Source organism: Chiloscyllium plagiosum, unplaced genomic scaffold (assembly GCF_037043375.1).
Source record: "Chiloscyllium plagiosum isolate Xiang-an unplaced genomic scaffold, Cpla_swu_hap1 HiC_scaffold_23, whole genome shotgun sequence".
Classification (NCBI taxonomy): Eukaryota; Metazoa; Chordata; class Chondrichthyes; order Orectolobiformes; family Hemiscylliidae; genus Chiloscyllium; species Chiloscyllium plagiosum.
The window spans coordinates 56,919,099-56,941,422 of NW_028270161.1; the positions used below are offsets into that span (position 1 = coordinate 56,919,099).

General features: G+C 52.9%; 2 protein-coding genes across 7 annotated transcripts in view; one reads left to right on the forward strand and one right to left on the reverse strand.

Annotated features, from left to right (window-relative positions):
• plekhg7 (pleckstrin homology domain containing, family G (with RhoGef domain) member 7) overlaps positions 1-15,613 on the forward strand; it is a 133,182-nt gene extending 117,569 nt beyond the window's left edge. For all 6 annotated transcript variants that reach the window (XM_087999701.1, XM_087999703.1, XM_087999699.1 and 3 more), the window contains one exon: positions 15,339-15,613. In XM_087999701.1, the coding sequence (XP_087855827.1) occupies positions 15,339-15,449 (111 nt within the window). In that variant the 3' untranslated portion in view covers positions 15,450-15,613. The remainder of the gene's footprint in view (positions 1-15,338) is intronic.
• A 3,674-nt stretch (positions 15,614-19,287) lies between these two features.
• eea1 (early endosome antigen 1) overlaps positions 19,288-22,324 on the reverse strand; it is a 99,998-nt gene continuing 96,961 nt past the window's right edge. Inside the window, exon 30 of the mRNA XM_043713344.2 lies at positions 19,288-21,126. Coding sequence (XP_043569279.2) covers positions 21,004-21,126 — 123 coding nt within the window. The 3' untranslated portion in view covers positions 19,288-21,003. The remainder of the gene's footprint in view (positions 21,127-22,324) is intronic.

Here is a 22,324-nt window from a genome sequence, read left to right on the forward strand (position 1 = left end):
AGCTCTCTCCCCCTGTCCAGTCACACTTACTCTCCAGGTAAAGGACCAGCTCTCTCCCCCTGTCTCAGTCACACTTACTCCCCAGGTAAAGGGCCAGCTCTCTCCCCCTGTCTCAGTCACACTTACTCCCCAGGTAAAGGACCAGGTCTCTCTCCCCCTGTCTCAGTCACTCTGACTCCTCAGGTAAAGGACCAGCACTCTCCCCCTGTCTCAGTCACACTCGCTCCCCAGGTTAGGGACCAGCTCTCTCCCTGTGTCTCAGTCACAATCGCTCCCCAGGTAAAGGTTCAGCTCTCTCCCCCTGTCTCAGTCACACTCGCTCCCCAGATAAAGTGCCAGACCTCTCTCCCTGTCTCAGTCACACTTACTCCCCAGGTAAAGGACCAGCTCCCTCCCCCTGTCTCAGTCACACTTTCTCCCCAGGTAAAGGACCAGCTCTCTCCCCCTGTCTCAGTCACACTCGCTCCCCAGGTAAAGGACCAGCTCCCTCCCCCTGTCTCAGTCACTCTGACTCCCCAGGTAAAGGACCAGCTCTCTCCCCCTGTCTCAGTCACACTCGCACCACAGGGAAAGGGCCAGCTCTCTCCCCCTGTCTCAGTCACACTTACTCCCCAGGTACAGGGCCAGCTCTCTCCCCCTGTCTCAGTCACACTTACTCCCCAGGTAAAGGGCCAGCTCTCTCCCCCTGTCTCAGTCACACTCGCTCCCCAGGTAAAGGGCCAGACATCTCCCCCTGTCTCAGTCACACTCGCTCCCCAGGTAAAGGGCCAGCTCTCTCCCCCTGTCTCAGTGACACTTACTCCCCAGGTAAAGAACCAGCTCTCTCCCCCTGTCTCAGTCACACTTACTCCCCAGGTAAAGGGCGAGCTCTCTCCCCCTGTCTCAGTCACTCTGACTCCCCAGGTCAAGGACCAGCTCTCTCCCTCTGTCTCAGTCACACTCGCACCCCAGGTAAAGGACCAGCTCTCTCCCCCTTTCTCAGTCAATCTGACTCCCCAGGTAAAGGGCCAGCTCTTTCCCCTGTCTCAGTCACACTTACTCCTCAGGTAAAAGACTAGCTCTCTCCCCATGTCTCAGTCACTCTGACTCCCCAGGTAAACAGCCAGACCTCTCCCCCTGTCTCAGTCACACTGACTCCCCAGGTAAAGGACCAGCTCTCTCCCCCTGTCTCAGTCACATTTATTCCCCAGGTAAAGAACCAGCTCTCTCCCCCTGTCTCAGTCACACTTATTCCCCAGGTAAAGGACCAGCTCTCTCCCCCTGTCTCAGTCACACTTACTCCCCAGGTAAAGGACCAGCTCTCTCCCCCTGTCTCAGTCACACTTAGTCCCCAGGTAAAGGACCAGCTCTCTCCCCCTGTCTCAGTCACTCTGACTCCCCAGGTAAAGGACCAGCTCTCTCCCCCTGTCTCAGTCACACTTACTCCCCAGGTAAAGGACGAGCACTCTCCCCCTGTCTCAGTCACTCTGACTCCCCAGGTAAAGGGCCAGCTCTCTCCCCCTGTCTCAGTCACACTCGCTCCCCAGGTAAAGGTCCAGCTCTCTCCCCCTGTCTCAGTCACACTCGCTCCCCAGGATAGGGACCAGCTCTCTCCCTGTGTCTCAGTCACACTCACTCCCCAGGTAAAGGACCAGCTCTCTCCCCCTGTCTCAGTCACACTTACTCCCCAGGTAAAGGGCCAGCTCTCTCCACAAGTCTCAGTCACACTCGCGCCCCAGGAAAAGGACCAGATCTCTCCCCCTGTCTCAGTCACACTTATTCCCCAGGTAAAGGATCAGCTCTCTAACCCTGTCTCAGTCACACTTACTCCCCAGGTAAAGGACCAGCTCACTCCCTGTCTCAGTCACTCTGACTCCCCAGGTAAAGGGCATGCTCTCTCCCCCTGTCTCAGTCACACATGCTCCTCAGGTAAAGGGCCAGCTCTGTCCCCCTGTCTCAGTCAGACTGGCTCCCCAGGTAAAGGGCCAGCTCTCTCCCCCTGTCTCAGTCACACTCGCTCCCCAGGTAAAGGGCCAGACCTCTCCTCCTGTCTCAGTCACACTCGCTCCCCAGGTAAAGGACCAGCTCTCTCCCCCTGTCTCAGTCACACTTACTCCCTAGGTAAAGCACCAGCTCTCTCCCCCTGTCTCAGTGACACTTACTCCCCAGGTAAAGAACCAGCTCACTCCCCCTGTCTCAGTCACACTTACTCCCCAGGTAAAGGGCGAGCTCTCTCCCCCTGTCTCAGTCACTCTGACTCCCCAGGTAAAGGACCAGCTCTCTCCCCCTGTCTCAGTCACACTCGCACCCCAGGTAAAGGACCAGCTCTCTCCCCCTGTCTCAGTCACATTTATTCCCCAGGTAAAGGACCAGCTCTCTCCCCCTGTCTCAGTCACACTTATTCCCCAGGTAAAGGACCAGCTCTCTCCCCCTGTCTCAGTCACACTTACTCCCCAGGTAAAGGACCAGCTCTCTCCCCCTGTCTCAGTCACACTCGCTCCCAAGGTAAAGGACCAGCTCTCTCCCCCTGTCTCAGTCACTCTGACTCCCCAGGTAAAGGGCCAGCTCTCTCCCCCTGTCTCAGTCACACTTACTCCCCAGGTAAAGGACGAGCACTCTCCCCCTGTCTCAGTCACTCTGACTCCCCAGGTAAAGGGCCAGCTCTCTCCCCCTGTCTCAGTCACACTCGCTCCCCAGGTAAAGGTCCAGCTCTCTCCCCCTGTCTCAGTCACACTTACTCCCCAGGTAAAGAGCTAGCTCTCTCCCCCTGTCTCAGTCACACTCGCTCCCCAGGATAGGGACCAGCTCTCTCCCTATGTCTCAGTCACACTCACTCCCCAGGTAAAGGACCAGCTCTCTCCCCCTGTCTCAGTCACACTTACTCCCCAGGTAAAGGGCCAGCTCTCTCCACAAGTCTCAGTCACACTCGCGCCCCAGGAAAAGGACCTGCTCTCTCCCCCTGTCTCAGTCACACTGACTCCCCAGGTAAAAGAGCAGCTCTCTCCCCCTGTCTCAGTCACACTTACTCCCCAGGTAAAGGGCCAGCTCTCTCCCCCTGTCTCAGTGACACTCGCTCCCAAGGTAAAGGACCAGCTCTCTCCCCCTGTCTCAGTCACACTTATTCCCCAGGTAAAGGATCAGCTCTCTAACCCTGTCTCAGTCACACTTACTCCCCAGGTAAAGGACCAGCTCTCTCCCTGTCTCAGTCACTCTGACTCCCCAGGTAAAGGGCATGCTCTCTCCCCTGTCTCAGTCACACATGCTCCTCAGGTAAAGGGCCAGCTCTCTCCCCCCTGTCTCAGTCAGACTGGCTCCCCAGGTAAAGGGCCAGACCTCTCCTCCTGTCTCAGTCACACTCGCTCCCCAGGTAAAGGACCAGCTCTCTCCCCCTGTCTCAGTCACACTTACTCCCTAGGTAAAGCACCAGCTCTCTCCCCCTGTCTCAGTGACACTTACTCCCCAGGTAAAGAACCAGCTCACTCCCCCTGTCTCAGTCACACTTACTCCCCAGGTAAAGGGCGAGCTCTCTCCCCCTGTCTCAGTCACTCTGACTCCCCAGGTAAAGGACCAGCTCTCTCCCCCTGTCTCAGTCACACTCGCACCCCAGGTAAAGGACCAGCTCTCTCCCCCTGTCTCAGTCACACTTATTCCCCAGGTAAAGGACCAGCTCTCTCCCCCTGTCTGAGTCACACTTACTCCCCAGGTAAAGGACCAGCTCTCTCCCCCTGTCTCAGTCACACTTAGTCCCCTGGTAAAGGACCAGCTCTCCCCCCCTGTCTCAGTCACTCTGACTCCCCAGGTAAAGGGCCAGCTCTCTCCCCCTGTCTCAGTCACTCTCACACCCCAGGTAAAGGACGAGCTCTCTCCCCCTGTCTCAGTGACACTTACTCTCCAGGTAAAGAGCTAGCTCTCTCCCCCTGTCTCAGTCACACTCGCTCCCCAGGATAGGGACCAGCTCTCGCCCCTGTCTCAGTCACACTCACTCCCCAGGTAAAGGACCAGCTCTCTCCCCCTGTCTCAGTGACACTTACTCCCCCAGGTAAAGGGCCAGCTCTCTCCCCAAGTCTCAGTCACACTCACTCCCCATGTAAAAGAGGAGCTCTCTCCCCCTGTCTCAGTCACACTTACTCCCCAGGTAAAGGGCCAGCTCTCTCCCCCTGTCTCAGTGACACTCGCTCCCCAGGTAAAGGACCAGCTCTCTCCCCCTGTCTCAGTCACACACGCTCCCAAGGTAAAGGACCAGCTCTCTCCCCCTGTCTCAGTCACACTTATTCCCCAGGTAAAGAGCCAGCTCTCTCCCCCTGTCTCAGTCACTCTGACTCCCCAGGTAAAGGGCCAGCTCTCTCCCCTGTCTCAGTCACACACGCTCCCCAGGTAAAGGGCCAGCTCTCTCCCCCTGTCTCAGTCAGACTCGCTCCCCAGGTAATGGGCCAGCTCTCTCCCCCTGTCTCAGTTACACTCACTCCCCAGGTAAAGGGCCAGACTTCTCCTCCTGTCTCAGTCACACTTACTCCCCAGGTAAAGAGCCAGCTCTCCCCCTCTGTCTCAGTCACACTCGCTCCCAGGTTAGGGACCAGCTCTCTCCCCCTGTCTCAGTCACTCTGACTCCCCAGGTAAAGGGCCAGCTCTCTCCCCCTGTCTCAGTCACACTTACTCCCCAGGTAAAGGACCAGCTCTCTCCCCCTGTCTCAGTTACACTGACTCCCCAGGTAAAGGACCAGCTCTCTCCCCCTGTCTCACTCACACTCGCTCCCCAGGTACAGGACCAGCTCTCTCCCCCTGTCTCAGTCATACTCGCTCCCCAGGTAAAGGGCCAGCTCTCTCCCCCTGTCTCAGTCACTCTGACTCCACAGGTAAACGACCAGCACTCTCCCCCTGTCTCAGTCACACTCGCTCCCCAGGTAAAGGGCCAGCTCTCGCCCCCTGTCTCAGTCACACTGACTCCCCATGTAAAGGACCAGCTCTCTACCCCTGTCTCAGTCACACTCGCTCCCCAGGTAAAGGACCAGCTCTCTCCCCCTGTCTCAGTCACACTGACCCCCAAGGTAAAGGACTAGCTCTCTCCCCCTGTCTCAGTCACTCTGACTACCCAGGTAAAGGGTGAGCTCTCTCCCCCTGTCTCAGTCACACTCGCTCCCCAGGTACAGGACCAGACTCTCCCCCTGTCTCAGTCACACTCGCTCCCCACGTAAAGGACCAGCTCTCTCCCCCTGTCTCAGTTACACTGACTCCCCAGGTAAAGGACCAGCTCTCTCCCCCTGTCTCACTCACACTTGCTCCCCAGGTACAGGACCAGCTCTCTCCCCCTGTCTCAGTCATACTCGCTCCCCAGGTAAAGGGCCAGCTCTCTCCCCCTGTCTCAGTCACTCTGACTCCACAGGTAAACGACCAGCACTCTCCCCCTGTCTCAGTCACACTCGCTCCCCAGGTAAAGGGCCAGCTCTCGCCCCCTGTCTCAGTCACACTGACTCCCCATGTAAAGGACCAGCTCTCTACCCCTGTCTCAGTCACACTCGCTCCCCAGGTAAAGGACCAGCTCTCTCCCCCTGTCTCAGTCACACTGACCCCCAAGGTAAAGGACTAGCTCTCTCCCCCTGTCTCAGTCACTCTGACTACCCAGGTAAAGGGTGAGCTCTCTCCCCCTGTCTCAGTCACACTCGCTCCCCAGGTAAAGGATCAGCTCTCTCCCCCTGTCTCATTCACACTTACTCCCCTGTTAAAGGACCAGCTCTCTCCCTGTCTCAGTCACTCTGACTCCCCAGGTCAAGGTTCAGCTCTCTCCCCCTGTCTCAGTCACTCTGGCTCCCCAGGTAAAGGACCAGCTCTCTTCCCCTGTCTCAGTCACACTCGCTCCCCAGGTAAAGGACCAGCTCTCTCTCCCTGTCTCAGTCACTCTAACTCCCCAGTTAAAGGACCAGCTCTCTGCCCCTGTCTCAGTCACACTCTCTCCCCAGGTAAAGGACCAGCTCTCTCCCCCTGTCTCAGTCAATCTGACTCCCTAGGTAAAGGACCAGCTCTCTCCCCCTGTCTCAGTCAATCTGACTCCCTAGGTAAAGGACCAGCTCTCTCCCCCTGTCTCAGTCACACTCGCTCCCCAGGTAAAGGACCAGCTCTCTCCCCCTGTCTCAGTCACACTCACTCCCCAGGTAAAGGGCCAGCTCTCTCCCCCTGTCTCAGTCACACTTACTCCCCAGGTAAAGAGCTAGCTCTCTCCCCCTGTCTCAGTCACACTCGCTCCCCAGGATAGGGACCAGCTCTCTCCCTGTGTCTCAGTCACACTCGCTCCCCAGGTAAAGGGCCAGCTCTCGCCCCCTGTCTCAGTCACACTGACTCCCCATGTAAAGGACCAGCTCTCTACCCCTGTCTCAGTCACACTCGCTCCCCAGGTAAAGGACCAGCTCTCTCCCCCTGTCTCAGTCACACTGACCCCCAAGGTAAAGGACTAGCTCTCTCCCCCTGTCTCAGTCACTCTGACTACCCAGGTAAAGGGTGAGCTCTCTCCCCCTGTCTCATTCACACTTACTCCCCTGTTAAAGGACCAGCTCTCTCCCTGTCTCAGTCACTCTGACTCCCCAGGTCAAGGTTCAGCTCTCTCCCCCTGTCTCAGTCACTCTGGCTCCCCAGGTAAAGGACCAACTCTCTTCCCCTGTCTCAGTCACACTCGCTCCCCAGGTAAAGGACCAGCTCTCTCTCCCTGTCTCAGTCACTCTAACTCCCCAGTTAAAGGACCAGCGCTCTGCCCCTGTCTCAGTCACACTCTCTCCCCAGGTAAAGGACCAGCTCTCTCCCCCTGTCTCAGTCAATCTGACTCCCTAGGTAAAGGACCAGCTCTCTCCCCCTGTCTCAGTCAATCTGACTCCCTAGGTAAAGGACCAGCTCTCTCCCCCTGTCTCAGTCACACTCGCTCCCCAGGTAAAGGACCAGCTCTCTCCCCCTGTCTCAGTCACACTCACTCCCCAGGTAAAGGACCAGCTCTCTCCCCCTGTCTCAGTCACACTTACTCCCCAGGTAAAGAGCTAGCTCTCTCCCCCTGTCTCAGTCACACTCGCTCCCCAGGATAGGGACCAGCTCTCTCCCTGTGTCTCAGTCACACTCACTCCCCAGGTAAAGGACCAGCTCTCTCCCCCTGTCTCAGTGACACTTACTCCCCAGGTAAAGGGCCAGCTCTCTCCCCAAATCTCAGTCACACTCGCGCCCCAGGAAAAGGACCTGCTCTCTCCCCCTGCCTCAGTCACACTGACTCCCCAGGTAAAAGAGCAGCTCTCTCCCCCTGTCTCAGTCACACTTACTCCCCAGGTAAAGGGCCAGCTCTCTCCCCCTGTCTCAGTGACACTCGCTCCCCAGGTAAAGGACCAGCTCTCTCCCCCTGTCTCAGTCACACTCACACCCCAGGTAAAGGGCCAGCTCTTTCCCCTGTCTCAGTCACACTTACTCCCCAGGTAAAGGGCGAGCTCTCTCCCCCTGTCTCAGTCACTCTGACTCCCCAGGTAAAGGACCAGCTCTCTCCCCCTGTCTCAGTCACACTCGCACCCCAGGTAAAGGACCAGCTCTCTCCCCATGTCTCAGTCACACTCGCTCCCCAGGTAAAGGGCCAGCTCTTTCCCCTGTCTCAGTCACACTTACTCCCCAGGTAAAGGGCGAGCTCTCTCCCCCTGTCTCAGTCACTCTGACTCCCCAGGTAAAGGACCAGCTCTCTCCCCCTGTCTCAGTCACACTCGCACCCCAGGTAAAGGACCAGCTCTCTCCCCATGTCTCAGTCACACTCGCTCCCCAGGTAAAGGGCCAGCTCTCTCCCCCTGTCTCAGTCACACTTATTCCCCAGGTAAAGAATCAGCTCTTTCCCCCTGTCTCACTCACATTTATTCCCCAGGTAAAGGACCAACTCTCTCCCACTGTCTCAATCACACTTACTCCACAGGTAAATGACCAGCTCTCTCCCCCTGTCTCAGTCATACTTAGTCCCCAGGTAAAGGACCAGCTCTCCCCCCCTGTCTCAGTCACTCTGACTCCCCAGGTAAAGGGCCAGCTCTCTCCCCCTGTCTCAGTCACACTCACTCCCCAGGTAAAGGACGAGCTCTCTCCCCCTGTCTCAGTGACACTTACTCTCCAGGTAAAGAGCTAGCTCTCTCCCCCTGTCTCAGTCACACTCGCTCCCCAGGATAGGGACCAGCTCTCTCCCCTGTCTCAGTCACACTCACTCCCCAGGTAAAGGACCAGCTCTCTCCCCCTGTCTCAGTGACACTTACTCCCGAGGTAAAGGGCCAGCTCTCTCCCCAAGTCTCAGTCACACTCACTCCCCATGTAAAAGAGGAGCTCTCTCCCCCTGTCTCAGTCACACTTACTCCCCAGGTAAAGGATCAGCTCTCTCCCCCTGTCTCAGTCACACTCGCTCCCAAGGTAAAGGACCAGCTCTCTTCCGCTGTCTCAGTCACACTTATTCCCCAGGTAAAGGATCAGCTCTCTCCCCCTGTCTCAGTCACTCTGACTCCCCAGGTAAAGGGCCAGCTCTCTCCCCTGTCTCAGTCACACACGCTCCCCAGGTAAAGGGCCAGCTCTCTCCCCCTGTCTCAGTCAGACTCGCTCCCCAGGTAAAGGGCCAGCTCTCTCCCCCTGTCTCAGTCACACTCGCTCCCCAAGTAAAGGGCCAGACTTCTCCTCCTGTCTCAGTCACACTTACTCCCCAGGTAAAGAGCCAGCTCTCCCCCTCTGTCTCAGTCACACTCGCTCCCAGGTTAGGGACCAGCTCTCCCCCCCTGTCTCAGTCACTCTGACCCCCCAGGTAAAGGGCCAGCTCTCTCCCCCTGTCTCAGTCACACTTACTCCGCAGGTAAAGGACCAGCTCTCTCCCCCTGTCTCAGTCACACTCGCTCCCCAGGTACAGGACCAGCTGCCTCCCCCTGTCTCAGTCACACTCGCTCCCCAGGTAAAGGGCCAGCTCTCTCCCCCTGTCTCAGTCACTCTGACTCCACAGGTAAAGGACCAGCACTCTCCCCCTGTCTCAGTCACTCTGACTCCACAGGTAAAGGGCCAGCTCTCGCCCCCTGTCTCAGTCACACTGACTCCCCATGTAAAGGACCAGCTCTCTACCCCTGTCTCAGTCACACTCGCTCCCCAGGTAAAGGACCAGCTCTCTCCCCCTGTCTCAGTCACACTGACCCCCAAGGTAAAGGACTAGCTCTCTCCCCCTGTCTCAGTCACTCTGACTACCCAGGTAAAGGGTGAGCTCTCTCCCCCTGTCTCAGTCACACTCGCTCCCCAGGTAAAGGATCAGCTCTCTCCCCATGTATCATTCACACTTACTCCCCAGTTAAAGGACCAGCTCTCTCCCCCTGTCTCAGTCACTCTGAATCCCCAGGTAAATGGCCAGCTCTCTCCCCCTGTCTCAGTCACACTGACTCCCCAGGTAAAGGACCAGCTCTCTCCCCCTGTCTCAGTGACACTTACTCCCCAGGATAGGGACCAGCTCTCTCCCTGTGTCTCAGTCACACGCGCACCCCAGGTAAAGGACCAGCTCTCTCCCCCTGTCTCATTCACACTTACTCCCCAGTTAAAGGACCAGCTCTCTCCCACTGTCTCAGTCACACTCGCTCCCCAGGTAAAGGATCAGCTCTCTCCCCCTGTCTCATTCACACTTACTCCCCAGTTAAAGGACCAGCTCTCTCCCACTGTCTCAGTGACACTTACTCCCCAGGTAAAGGGCCAGCTCTCTCCCCAAGTCTCAGTCACACTCGCGCCCCAGGAAAAGGACCTGCTCTCTCCCCCTGTCTCAGTCACACTGACTCCCCAGGTAAAAGAGCAGCTCTCTCCCCCTGTCTCAGTCACACTGACTCCCCAGGTAAAGGGCCAGCTCTCTCCCCCTGTCTCAGTGACACTCGCTCCCCAGGTAAAGGACCAGCTCTCTCCCCCTGTCTCAGTCACACTCGCTCCCAAGGTAAAGGACCAGCTCTCTCCCCCTGTCTCAGTCACACTTATTCCCCAGGTAAAGGATCAGCTCTCTAACCCTGTCTCAGTCACACTTACTCCCCAGGTAAAGGACCAGCTCTCTCCCTGTCTCAGTCACTCTGACTCCCCAGGTAAAGGGCCAGCTCTCTCCCCTGTCTCAGTCACACACGCTCCTCAGGTAAAGGGCCAGCTCTCTCCCCCTGTCTCAGTCAGACTGGCTCCCCAGGTAAAGGGCCAGCTCTCTCCCCCTGTCTCAGTCACACTCGCTCCCCAGGTAAAGGGCCAGACCTCTCCTCCTGTCTCAGTCACACTCGCTCCCCAGGTAAAGGACCAGCTCTCTCCCCCTGTCTCAGTCACACTTACTCCCTCGGTAAAGCACCAGCTCTCACCCCCTTTCTCAGTGACACTTACTCCCCAGGTAAAGAACCAGCTCACTCCCCCTGTCTCAGTCACACTTACTCCCCAGGTAAAGGACCAGCTCTCTCCCCCTGTCTCAGTCACACTCGCACCCCAGGTAAAGGACCAGCTCTCTCCCCCTGTCTCAGTCACACTTATTCCCCAGGTAAAGGACCATCTCTTTCCCCCTGTCTCAGTCACACTTATTCCCCAGGTACAGGACCAGCTCTCTCCCCCTGTCTCAGTCACACTTACTCCCCAGGTAAAGGGCCAGCTCTCTCCCCCTGTCTCAGTCGCACTTAGTCCCCAGGTAAAGGACCAGCTCGCCCCCCCTGTCTCAGTCACTCTGACTCCCCAGGTAAAGGGCCAGCTCTCTCCCCCTGTCTCAGTCCCACTCACTCCCCAGGTACAGGACCAGCTCTCTCCCCCTGTCTCAGTCACACTTACTCCCCAGGTAAAGGGCCAGCTCTCTCCCCCTGTCTCAGTCACACTTAGTCCCCAGGTAAAGAACCAGCTCACTCCCCCTGTCTCAGTCACTCTGACTCCCCAGGTAAAGGACCAGCTCTCTCCCCCTGTCTCAGTCACACTCGCACCCCAGGTAAAGGACCAGCTCTCTCCCCCTGTCTCAGTCACACTCGCTCCCCAGGTAAAGGGCCAGCTCTTTCCCCTGTCTCAGTCACACTTATTCCCCAGGTAAAGGACCATCTCTTTCCCCCTGTCTCAGTCACACTTATTCCCCAGGTACAGGACCAGCTCTCTCCCCCTGTCTCAGTCACACTTACTCCCCAGGTAAAGGGCCAGCTCTCTCCCCCTGTCTCAGTCACACTTACTCCCCAGGTAAAGGACCAGCTCTCCCCCCCTGTCTCAGTCACTCTGACTCCCCAGGTAAAGGGCCAGCTCTCTCCCCCTGTCTCAGTCCCACTCACTCCCCAGGTAAAGGACGAGCTCTCTCCCCCTGTCTCAGTGACACTTACTCCCCAGGTAAAGAGCTAGCTCTCTCCCCCTGTCTCAGTCACACTCGCTCCCCAGGATAGGGACCAGCTCTCTCCCCTGTCTCAGTCACACTCACTCCCCAGGTAAAGGACCAGGTCTCTCCCCCTGTCTCAGTGATACTTACTCCCCAGGTAAAGGGCCAGTTCTCTCCCCAAGTCTCAGTCACACTCACTCCTCAGGTAAAAGAGGAGCTCTCTCCCCCTGTCTCAGTCACACTTACTCCCCAGGTAAAGGGCCAGCTCTCTGCCTATGTCTCAGTGACACTCGCTCCCCAGGTAAAGGACCAGCTCTCTCCCCCTGTCTCAGTCACACTCGCTCCCAAGGTAAAGAACCAGCTCTCTCCCCCTGTCTCAGTCACACTTATTCCCCAGGTAAAGGATCAGCTCTCTCCCCCTGTCTCAGTCACTCTGACTCCCCAGGTAAAGGGCCAGCTCTCTCCCCTGTCTCAGTCACACACGCTCCCCAGGTAAAGGGCCAGCTCTCTCCCCCTGTCTCAGTCAGACTCGCTCCCCAGGTAAAGGGCCAGCTCTCTCCCCCTGTCTCAGTCACACTCGCTCCCCAGGTAAAGGGCCAGACTTCTCCTCCTGTCTCAGTCACACTTACTCCCCAGGTAAAGAGCCAGATCTCCCCCTCTGTCTCAGTCACACTCGCTCCCAGGTTAGGGACCAGCTCTCTCCCCCTGTCTCAGTCACTCTGACTCCCCAGGTAAAGGGCCAGCTCTCTCCCCCTGTCTCAGTCACACTTACTCCCCAGGTAAAGGACCAGCTCTCTCCCCCTGTCTCAGTCACACTCGCTCCCCAGGTACACGACCAGCTCTCTCCCCCTGTCTCACTCACACTCGCTCCCCAGGTACAGGACCAGCTCTCTCCCCCTGTCTCAGTCACATCCGCTCCCCAGGTAAAGGGCCAGCTCTCTCCCCCTGTCTCAGTCACTCTGACTCCACAGGTAAAGGACCAGCTCTCTCCCCCTGTCTCAGTCACACTCGCCCCCCAGGTAAAGGGCCAGCTCTCGCCCCCTGTCTCAGTCACACTGACTCCCCAGGTAAAGGGCCAGCTCTCGCCCCCTGTCTCAGTCACACTGACTCCCCAGGTAAAGGACCAGCTCTCTACCCCTGTCTCAGTCACACTCGCTCCCCAGGTAAAGGACTAGCTCTCTCCCCCTGTCTCAGTCACTCTGACTACCCAGGTAAAGGATCAGCTCTCTCCCCCTGTCTCATTCACACTTACTCCCCAGTTAAAGGACCAGCTCTCTCCCCCTGTCTCCGTCACTCTGACTCCCCAGGTAAATGGCCAGCTCTCTCCCCCTGTCTCAGTCACACTGACTCCCCAGGTAAAGGACCAGCTCTCTACCCCTGTCTCAGTGACACTTACTCCCCAGGATAGGGACCAGCTCTCTCCCCCTGTCTCTGTCACACTCACTCCCCAGGTAAAGGGCCAGCTCTCCCGCTGTCTCAGTCACAGTGACTCCCCAGATAAAAGAGCAGCTCTCTCCCCCTGTCTCAGCCACACTTACTCCCCAGGTAAAGGGCCAGCTCTCTCCCCCTGTCTCAGTCACACTCGCTCCCCAGGTAAAGGACCAGCTCTCTCCCCCCGTCTCAGTCACACTCACTCCCCAGGTAAAGGACCAGCTCTCTCCCTCTCTCTCAGTCACACTGACTCCCCAGGTAAAGAGCCAGCTCTCTCCCCCTGTCTCAGTCACACCCGCTCCCCAGGTAAAGGGCCAGCTCTCTCCCCCTGTCTCCGTCACACTCGCTCCCCAGGTAAAGGGCCAGCTCTCTGCCCCTGTCTCAGTCACACTTACTCCCCAGGTAAAGGACCAGCTCTTTCTCCCTATCTCAGTCACACTTACCCCCCAGGTAAAGAGCCAGCTCTCTCCCCCTGTCTCATTCACACTTGCTCCCCAGGTTAGGGACCAGCTCTCGCCCTGTGTCTCAGTCACAATCGCTCCCCAGGTAAAGGGCCAGCTCTCTCCCCCTGTCTCAGTCACACTCACTCCCCAGGTAAAGGTCCAGCTCTCTCCCCCTGTCTCAGTCACACTCGCTCCCCAGGTAAAGAGCCAGTTCTCTCCCCCTGTCTCAGTCACACTCGCTTCCCAGGTAAAGGACCAACTCTCTCCCCCTGTCTCAGTCACTCTAACTCCCCAGGTAAAGGACCAGCTCTCTCCCCCTGTCTCAGTCACACTTACTCCCCAGGTAAAGGACCAGCACTCTCCCCCTGTCTCAGTCACTCTGACTCTTCAGGTAAAGGAACAGCTCTCTCCCCCTGTCTCAGTCACACTGACTCGCCAGGTAAAGGACCAGCTCTCTCCCCCTGTCTCAGTCACACTCGCACCCCAGGTAAAGGACCAGCTCTCTCCCCCTGTCTCAGTCACACTCGCTCCCCAGGTAAAGGGCCAGCTTTCTCCCCCTTCTCAGTCACTCTGACTCCCCAGGTAAAGGACCAGCTCTCTCCCCCTGTCTCAGTCACACTTACTCCCCAGGTAAAGGACCAGCTCTCTTCCCCCTGTCTAAGTCACACTGACTCCCCAGATAAAGGACCAGCTCTCTCCCCCTGTCTCAGTCACACTCGCTCTCCAGGTAAAGGACCAGCTCTCCCGCTGTCTCAGTCACACTCACTCCCCAGGTAAAGGACTAGCTCTCTCCCCCTGTCTCAGTCACACTCACTCCCCAGGTAAAGGACTAGCTCTCTCCCCCTGTCTCAGTCACTCTGACTCCCCAGGTAAAGGCCCAGCTCTCTCCCCCTGTCTCAGTCACTCTGACTCGCCAGGCAAAGGACCAGCTCTCTCCTCCTGTCTCAGTCACACTCGCACCCCAGGTAAAGGACCAGCTCTCTCCCCCTGTCTCAGTCACACTCGCTCCCCAGGTAAAGGACCAACTCTCTCCCCCTGTCTCAGTGACTCTGACTCCCCAGGTTAGGGACCAGCTCTCTCCCTGTGTCTGAGTCACACGCGCTCCCCAGGAAAAGGACCAGCTCTCTCCCCCTGTCTCAGTCACACTGACTCCCCAGGTAAAAGAGAAGCTCTCTCCCCCTGTCTCAGTCACACTTACTCCCCAGGTAAAGGATCAGCTCTCTCCCTGTCTCAGTCACACTCGCTACCGAGTTAAAGGACCAGCTCTCTCCCTGTCTCAGTCACTCTGACTCCCCAGGTAAAGGGCCAGCTCTCCCCTGTCTCAGTCACACTTATTCCCCAGGTAAAGGATCAGCTCTGTCCCCCTGTCTCAGTCACTCTGACTCCCCAGGTAAAGGACCAGCTCTCTCCCCCTGTCTCAGTCACTGTGACTCCCCAGGTAAAGGTTCAGCTCTCTCCCCCTGTCTCAGTCACACTCATTCCCCAGGTAAAGGGCCAGCTCTCTCCCCCTGTCTCAGTCACACTCGCTCCCCAGGTAAAGGGTCAGCTCTCTCCCCCTGTCTCAGTCACACTCGCTCCCCAGGTAAAGGACCAACTCTCTCCCCCTGTCTCAGTCACACTTACTCCCCAGGTAAAGGACCAGCACTCTCCCCCTGTCTCAGTCAATCTGACTCCCCAGGTAAAGGACCAGGTCTCTCCCCCTGTCTCAGTCACACTTACTCCCCAGGTAAAGGACCAGCTCTCTCCCCCTGTCTCAGTTACACTCGCTCCCCAGGTAAAGGGCCAACTCCCTCCCCCTGTCTCAGTCACACCAACCCTGGACACCTGGAATGAACTGTCTGAGGTGGTGGAATTGGGTACAATTACAACATTTAAAAGGCATCTGGATGGGTACATGAATAGGAAGGGTTTAGAGGGATATGGGACACGTGCTGGCAAATGGGAGCTTAATTTGGATTAATTTAGTTGGCATGGATGAGTTGAAACAAAGGGTTTCTTTCCATGCTATGTGACAGTTTGATCTTTACAATCAGTGCTGTCTCAGTCCAAGGCACTCTGTTTTCTCACAGCAGTTGTACAAAACATGATGTATTTAGCTTTCCAATGAAGTAGTGATTTCATCGGATGAGCCAGTGAAGCGACAGGACACTGTAAAACTGATTGCATTACTTCTCTTACAGAGAACGTGGCTGTTACACATCGAGACAGCAGTGACTGGCTACCGGAACATTCTAGACCCACCACAACCCTTGCTGGGGAGGTTCACAGTGAATGAATCGTCTGAAATTTAACTCCCCAAATGTGTGCAACGTACCGAAGTCCTGTTTTCAGTCGAAATAGGTCAACAAGAAACTCAATCAGTGCCCCAGTTTGGATCAGTGCACTTTGAAGAAATCTACCTCTTCTATTTGACTTAAAAATGGTTCTTCTTTCTAATAAAAAGCATTGTAAGAGGCAGAGTGTCCTTGTTTTAAATACTCAGCTGAAGTACTGAGTGAGTCCTGGTTAGTAATTGTGTTTCAAAATGAAGAGAGGTAGACAGTGATGTTTCCAAACAGTCAGTGCTGGGACCATTGCTTTCTCTGATCTAGATCTCGGAGTATTAGACTACAGAATATTCATGATCACAGCCTTAGGATGTGGCAATACTTTAGAGGAAACAGAAGTGTTCCAGGAATGAGGGACTTTAAGCAGTAAGGAAGGAGAGAGGGATTTTTTTATTCATTCGTGGGACATAGGTGTTACAGGCTGGGCCAGCATTTAATGCCCATCCCTAGCTGCCGTTGTGAAGATGGTGGTAGGACTGCCTTGTCAAACTGCAGCAGTGTTTGTGCTCTGGGTTGACCTACAATGATCTTATGGAGAGAATTCCAGGATCTTGAAGGAATGGTGGTATTTTTCCAAGTCAGGATGGTGAGTGGCTTGGAGGGGAACTTGCAGGTTGTGGTGTTCCCAAGTATCTGCTGCCCTTGTCCTTCTAGATCGAAATGACTCTGGGTTTGGACAGCTGTCTAAGGATCTTTGGTGAATTTCTGCAGTGCATCTTCTGGATACTGAGATATGCTGCTACTGAGTGTCAGTGGTGGAGGGAGTGAATGTAGTGGTAAAAACAATGAGGTAAAAACAATGACTGCAGATGCTGGAAACCAGATTCTGGATCAGTGGTGCTGGAAGAGCACAGCAGTTCAGACAGCATCTGAGGACAGGCAAAATCGACATTTCGGGCAAAAGCCAATCAAGCTGACTGCTTTGTCCTGAATGGTGTCGAGCTTCAAGTGCTGTTGGAGCTGCACACGTCCAGGCAAGTGAGGAATATTCCATCTCATGCCTGACTTGTGCCTTGTAGATGGTAGACAGGTTCTGGGGAGTCAGGTGGTGAGTTACTTGCTACAGTAAACTTAGCCTCTGAGCTGCTCTTGTAACCCTTTCTTACCAGGGTTGATAAGGGAAAATATTCTAGCATGTTCTTCTGTATCAGGTCATTTAGATCAATCCAGGAGCTTTCCCAAACCATTCATTGACTCAGACTCCTGTTCCCACTTTCTTGTCATACCTTTTGATCCCTTTAGTCCCAAAAATCTATAACTCTAGTTGGAAAACATTCAATGCTTTGGCCTCAATTTCTTTGTGGAGGAGAATTCCACAGGCTCCCCACTCTTTGGGTGAAGAAATTTATTTTCATTGGAGTCATAAATGGCCCACCTTTTATCCTTAAATGGGGACCCTTGGTTATAGACTCCTTGGTCATCCCAAATCTTCTTCCTGTTTACTCTGCCTAGTCCTCTTTAACCAGAAGTCAAGGATAATTAACTTAGGCGAGATTTCAATTGTTTCAATACATGTACACTAAATTGGGGATTTATTCAATCTCTTTAAAGGTAATTCTCAGATCATGGGCATCTTTGGCAATATTTACTGCCCACCCCCAATTTCTCACAAGGTGATTGGGAACCCCATTTTCTCTCGAGTGACTGCAGTCCACCTGGTGCCAGTAAAGTCGTACAATAGGAGCTGCATGGACAGTGAAGGAACAGCAACATAGCTCCAGGTCAGGATGGTCTGTGATTTGGAGGAGAACGTGGGAGGTGGTGGTGTTTTCACACATTGCTATTACCTTTATCCTTGCAGGCAGTGAAACGTGCGGGGATGTTCTGTGAAGATGATCTTACTGAACGTTTGTTTTGAAATGCTGTTAATTTATCAAGATACTTGAATATTCAACATGATTGAGCAATTGTAAGTTGGATTGTAGCTCATGGAACTAAAATGGTGGCATTGGTTGACAGGTTGAAATAACTTCTGTACAATAGCTATTACATACAAAGAACAAAGAACATTACAGCACAGGAACAGGCCCTTCAGCCCTCCAAGCCTGCGCCAATCCAGATCCTCTATCTAAACCTTTTGCCTATTTTCTAAGGGTCTGCATCCCTCTGCTCCCTGCCCTTCATGTATCTGTCTAGATACATCTTAAATGACGCTATTGTGACTGCCTCTACTGGCTGAGTGTTCCAGGCACCCACAACCCTCTGCATAAAGAACTTACCACACATATGTCCCTTAAACTTTTCCCCTCTCACTTTGAACTTATGACCCCTAGTAATTAAGTCCCACACTCTGGGAAAAAGCTTCTTGCTATCCACCCGGTCAATACCCCTCAGGACTTTGTAGGCCTCAATCAGTTCCCCCCTCAACCTCCATCTTTCTAATGAAAACAATCCTAATCTACTCAAGCTCTCTTCATAGCTAGCGCCCTCCATACCAGGGAATATCCTGGTGAATCTCCTCTGCACCCTCTCCGAAGCATCCACATCCTTCTGGTAATGTGGCGACCAGAACTGTACGCAATATTCCAAATGTGGCTGAACCAAAGTCTTGTACAACTGTAACATGACCAGTCAACTCTTGTAGAGAAAGTGAGGGCTGCAGATCAGAGCTGAAAATGTGTTGCTGGAAAAGCGCAGGTCAGGCAGCATCCAAGGAACAGGAGAATCAACGTTTCGGGCATAAGCCCTTTTGAAGGGCTTATGCCCGAAACGTCGATTCTCCTGCTCCTTGGATGCTGCCTGACCTGCTGCGCTTTTCCAGCAACACATTTTCAGCAGTCAACTCTTGTACTCAATATCCCATCCGATGAAGGAAAGCATACCATATGCCTCCTTGACCACTCTACTGACCTGTGTTGCCACTTTCAGGGAACAATGGACATGAACACCCAGATCTCTCTGTACATCAATTTTCCCCAGGACTTTTCCATTTATAGTTTGCTCTTGAATTGGATCTTCCGAAATGCATCACTTCACATTTGCCCAGACTGAACTCCATCTACCATTTCTCTGCTCAACTCTCCAATCTATTCATATTCTGCTGTATTCTCTGTAAGTCCCCTTCACTATTTGCTACTCCACCAATCTTAGTGTCATCTGAAAACTTGCTAATCCGACCACCTATACATAAATGATTTGGAGGAAGGTATATCACAAACAACACTGGTCCCAGCACGGATCCCTGTGGAACACCACTGACCACAGGTCTCCATTTTGAGAAACTCCCTTCCACCACGACTGTCTCCTGTTGCCCAGCCAGTTCTCTATCCATCTAGCTAGTGCACCCTGGACCACACAGGACTTCACTTTCTCCATCAGCCTACCATGGTACAATGATATCATTAGTATTTTGTGGACACTGAGCAGAGAACTGGGTGGTTTATTGGAATCCAAGGGCAACTATAGCACAGGAGGCCATTCAACCTGTTAAAGTCTGTGCTGGCCATTTGCAAGACCAATTTAGCCAGTACCATTTCCTTTCCAGCCAACCCGGTATTGACATAATGTGCTTTCTCTTATTGGTATGATCAGTTTGGCTACAATAATACTAGAGACAGCTGATATGCCCAATGAACCAACTATACCATCCTTTCTTCTCTTCCACTCTCCGAGCAGACATTTGCTCTCGAGACGAATATACAACCCTGCGATCACAGCTGTATATGAAGGGACATTTCTGCTGAGTTGTAATTACTGTCTAGAACACACCCCTAGACCACAACTATAAACACAGTGAAATGTGTTGATAAAAACATCTTTCAGACAGTATTTTACAACTTTTCAAAAAAGACATGACTAGGAATTCTGTTTTACTAAACAAATTTAATTGTGGAGGTTGCATCATTCATCAAATTAACTTTTTTTTTTGCTATAAACAGGTTACAATCTTCATTCAATAGCCAGAATTAAACTGCTTAATATTTATACATAGGTTCACATGATAATATGGAAGTTAATACCATTTTTGTACACAATTCTCTATTATACACACCATTTTATTTCAACAAAAAGCATGAAAGCAGCTAGTTTCTGTCACTGAGGTTTTGTGTAGATGCAGACATTATCAGAACAGAGAATGTCAGTTCATAGCTTTTCATTACGGGGCTGACACAAAAAAAAATCTTTCAAGCTCAAGCCCACTGCTAGCAGAAGTGTTTCATAAGGAAGGAAGCAGCAAAGTGAAGCTGTGTGTGGCACAGAGACCATGTACAACTAACTCTCACATGACACTGTCACTTGGACTCTCTCTGTGAAAGGGTCCTGCGAATTCAATATGGGGGTTTAAATTTGGCCACGTATATGGATCAGGTCCAAGAGAAACAGCCCCCACCTGGGGAGCAGTTAAGCAAGTTAATAAAAGAAACAATTGGATTGATTAGTGAATGCAGGCCAATTAATCTGTATGGGGAAACATAAAGCAGGCTGCATTTGGCCTGAGTTGCACCATGTCTCATTCCCTCTCGCTCAGCTCTCAGTAAAGTGACAGTAAGGAGAAGAGACAAGCTCAGGGAAAGTAACAGGCTCTCAACTCCTTGCTGGGTTTCAGACTGTAAAGCAAGAGGCTGATGGGCACACCACAGAAAACATTATACTGGATTCCAACTGTCACTAACACAGTGAAGTGCAGAGATTTGGACAAAACAGGATAGTTCTGGAGGAAGCAGAGATGGGGAATGGGGAGATACCCAAGGGCAGCTCCTGCCAGTTGGTTATTACAAGGCTGAGGTGTAAAAGACAGCTGCAGTCACTCAGGATAGTTTCCAGGGATTAGTTCAGTACATGCAGTACAGATCCAGCCTTCACTCTAATCACCAACATTAACAAACTATTGACAGAATAAAAGAGGGAGAAAGCAGATGATGAAAAGAGGAGGAATATTAACAACTGACATCAACACTTTCAAGAAAGCAAGCAACCAGCTTAAATGTAATGAGGGATGGAGATGGAGCTGGCTGGAGATTATCACAAAGTCTCACTCCTCCTTCTGGGAAGTGAAGTTGGAGGTTTCTCAGGATGCTCAGTTTTCAAAGGAATTTGATGCTTCACCTAAGACATTGCCAGGTTCCCCATCTCAGTGAGAGATGGCTGCATCTCAGATCTAACTGAAGGGATGAAGACTCCCAACACATTACGGTTAAAGTCTGATAGTCTCTTCAGTCCAGTGAACGATAAGAGAGTTGGATTTGGCAGAAAGGGTGGACTACCCACTGAATTCTGGGTAAAACTAGGCAGGATCATTAAGTGACAGAGACTCCTCTCAAACAGCTGTTACCCAAACCCATCAATTGCAGAAACTTGCCTTTCTCTAGTCTGGGGCTGAATTAGGGATTCGCGGCAGTTGCGAAGGTTGGGAATGAGCTGCAGAACACACATCGATAGACTCTCACTGACAGCAACTAATTACAGTGGTCAGCAGTTATTACACTTTCAATACACAGTCTTAGAAATACAAAGTGAGTGCATGAATACAAGAGGAATAGTGATACTTTTCCAGCCCCAGGCAAGGTGCTGGGGCAACTCATCCCTGTAATTCTTCAAAACATGTGACACAGACTCGGACAGGCTTCTTTGAGGATGGGGTTAAGGCATTCCTTGCAGAACAGTCGGCACAGAAGATGTTTCCACAGTTTCTACAGTGATGCTGCAAAAGGACAACAATTGGAACGTTAACTTGGGAGTAAATAACACATCCATCCTAGGACAAGTCAGAGACACGCATGAGATTTCCTAGAAGCATGGCATTCCAACCGGAACTCGATCAACAAAGACATCGAGTTAGACCCCATCTACCACCCCCTGAGAAAAGGAACAGGAAATGACATCACCAACCCAAAGAAACCCAAATATATAAATAGAAAGCAGGAATCATGAACAGCAAACTGAGGCCCACTGAAGATGTTACCTAGTAGGGTGATGAAATGTCTGGAAATGAACCTTCCAGCTCAGTGAGCAAACCTACATCCAGAACCTCAAGCTGCGCTACAAATCTTCTCAAAACTTGCTGAGTAAATGACATGTTTAGTATTCAAGTCTCAGAGGTTTAGAAGGGGAAGAAATCTTTGATATTAGGGGTAAGCTATAAATCTGGACAAGTAAGATTGAGGTAGAAACCTGGTGGCGCTAGGACTATTGTTCTTTGCAGGTTTTATTAATAATCTGGTTGTAGGACTTCAGGGAAAGATCTATAAATTTGCAAATAATACAAAGGTTTGCCTGAGTTTGCGGCCCACAGACAATGTGCTTACATTTCAGCAAAATCATTATGTAAGACAAATAAAAAGGTAAGCCTTTTCTATACCACTTTTTACGATCACCGGACATCGTAAGGGACACAGAGGCACTTTTCTTTAAGTGCAGCCACTGTTGTAATATCAGACATGTGGCAGAACAGGTTCCCACAAACAGTAACACGAGAGTAAGTTGATAAGTTGCTGGTGTGATGATGGAGGGACACAAACAGAAAATCCCTACTCCTCATTAGTTAGGCCACCTTTAGAATACTGCGTTCAATTCTAGTCTCCCTGCTATAGGAAGGATGTTGTGAAACTTCTCTTCACTGTTATATCACCATGATTAATTGACTCATATTTGACTGCCTATGACCCCTCATGGGTAGCACCATTGCCTTGGAGATGAAAGATTCCACTTTAGGGTTTCAGCATGATAGTCCAGTGGAGTACAGAGGGAGTGCTGCACTATTGGAGGCCTCATTTGTCCGAGGTGGTGTTAAATTGAGGCCTCAGCCTGTTTGGGTGAAGGTTCTGGGTTCAGCAAAGATTTACAAGGATGTTGCCAAGGATAGAGAGTTTCAGCTATAGGAAAGAGACTGAATAGCTGGG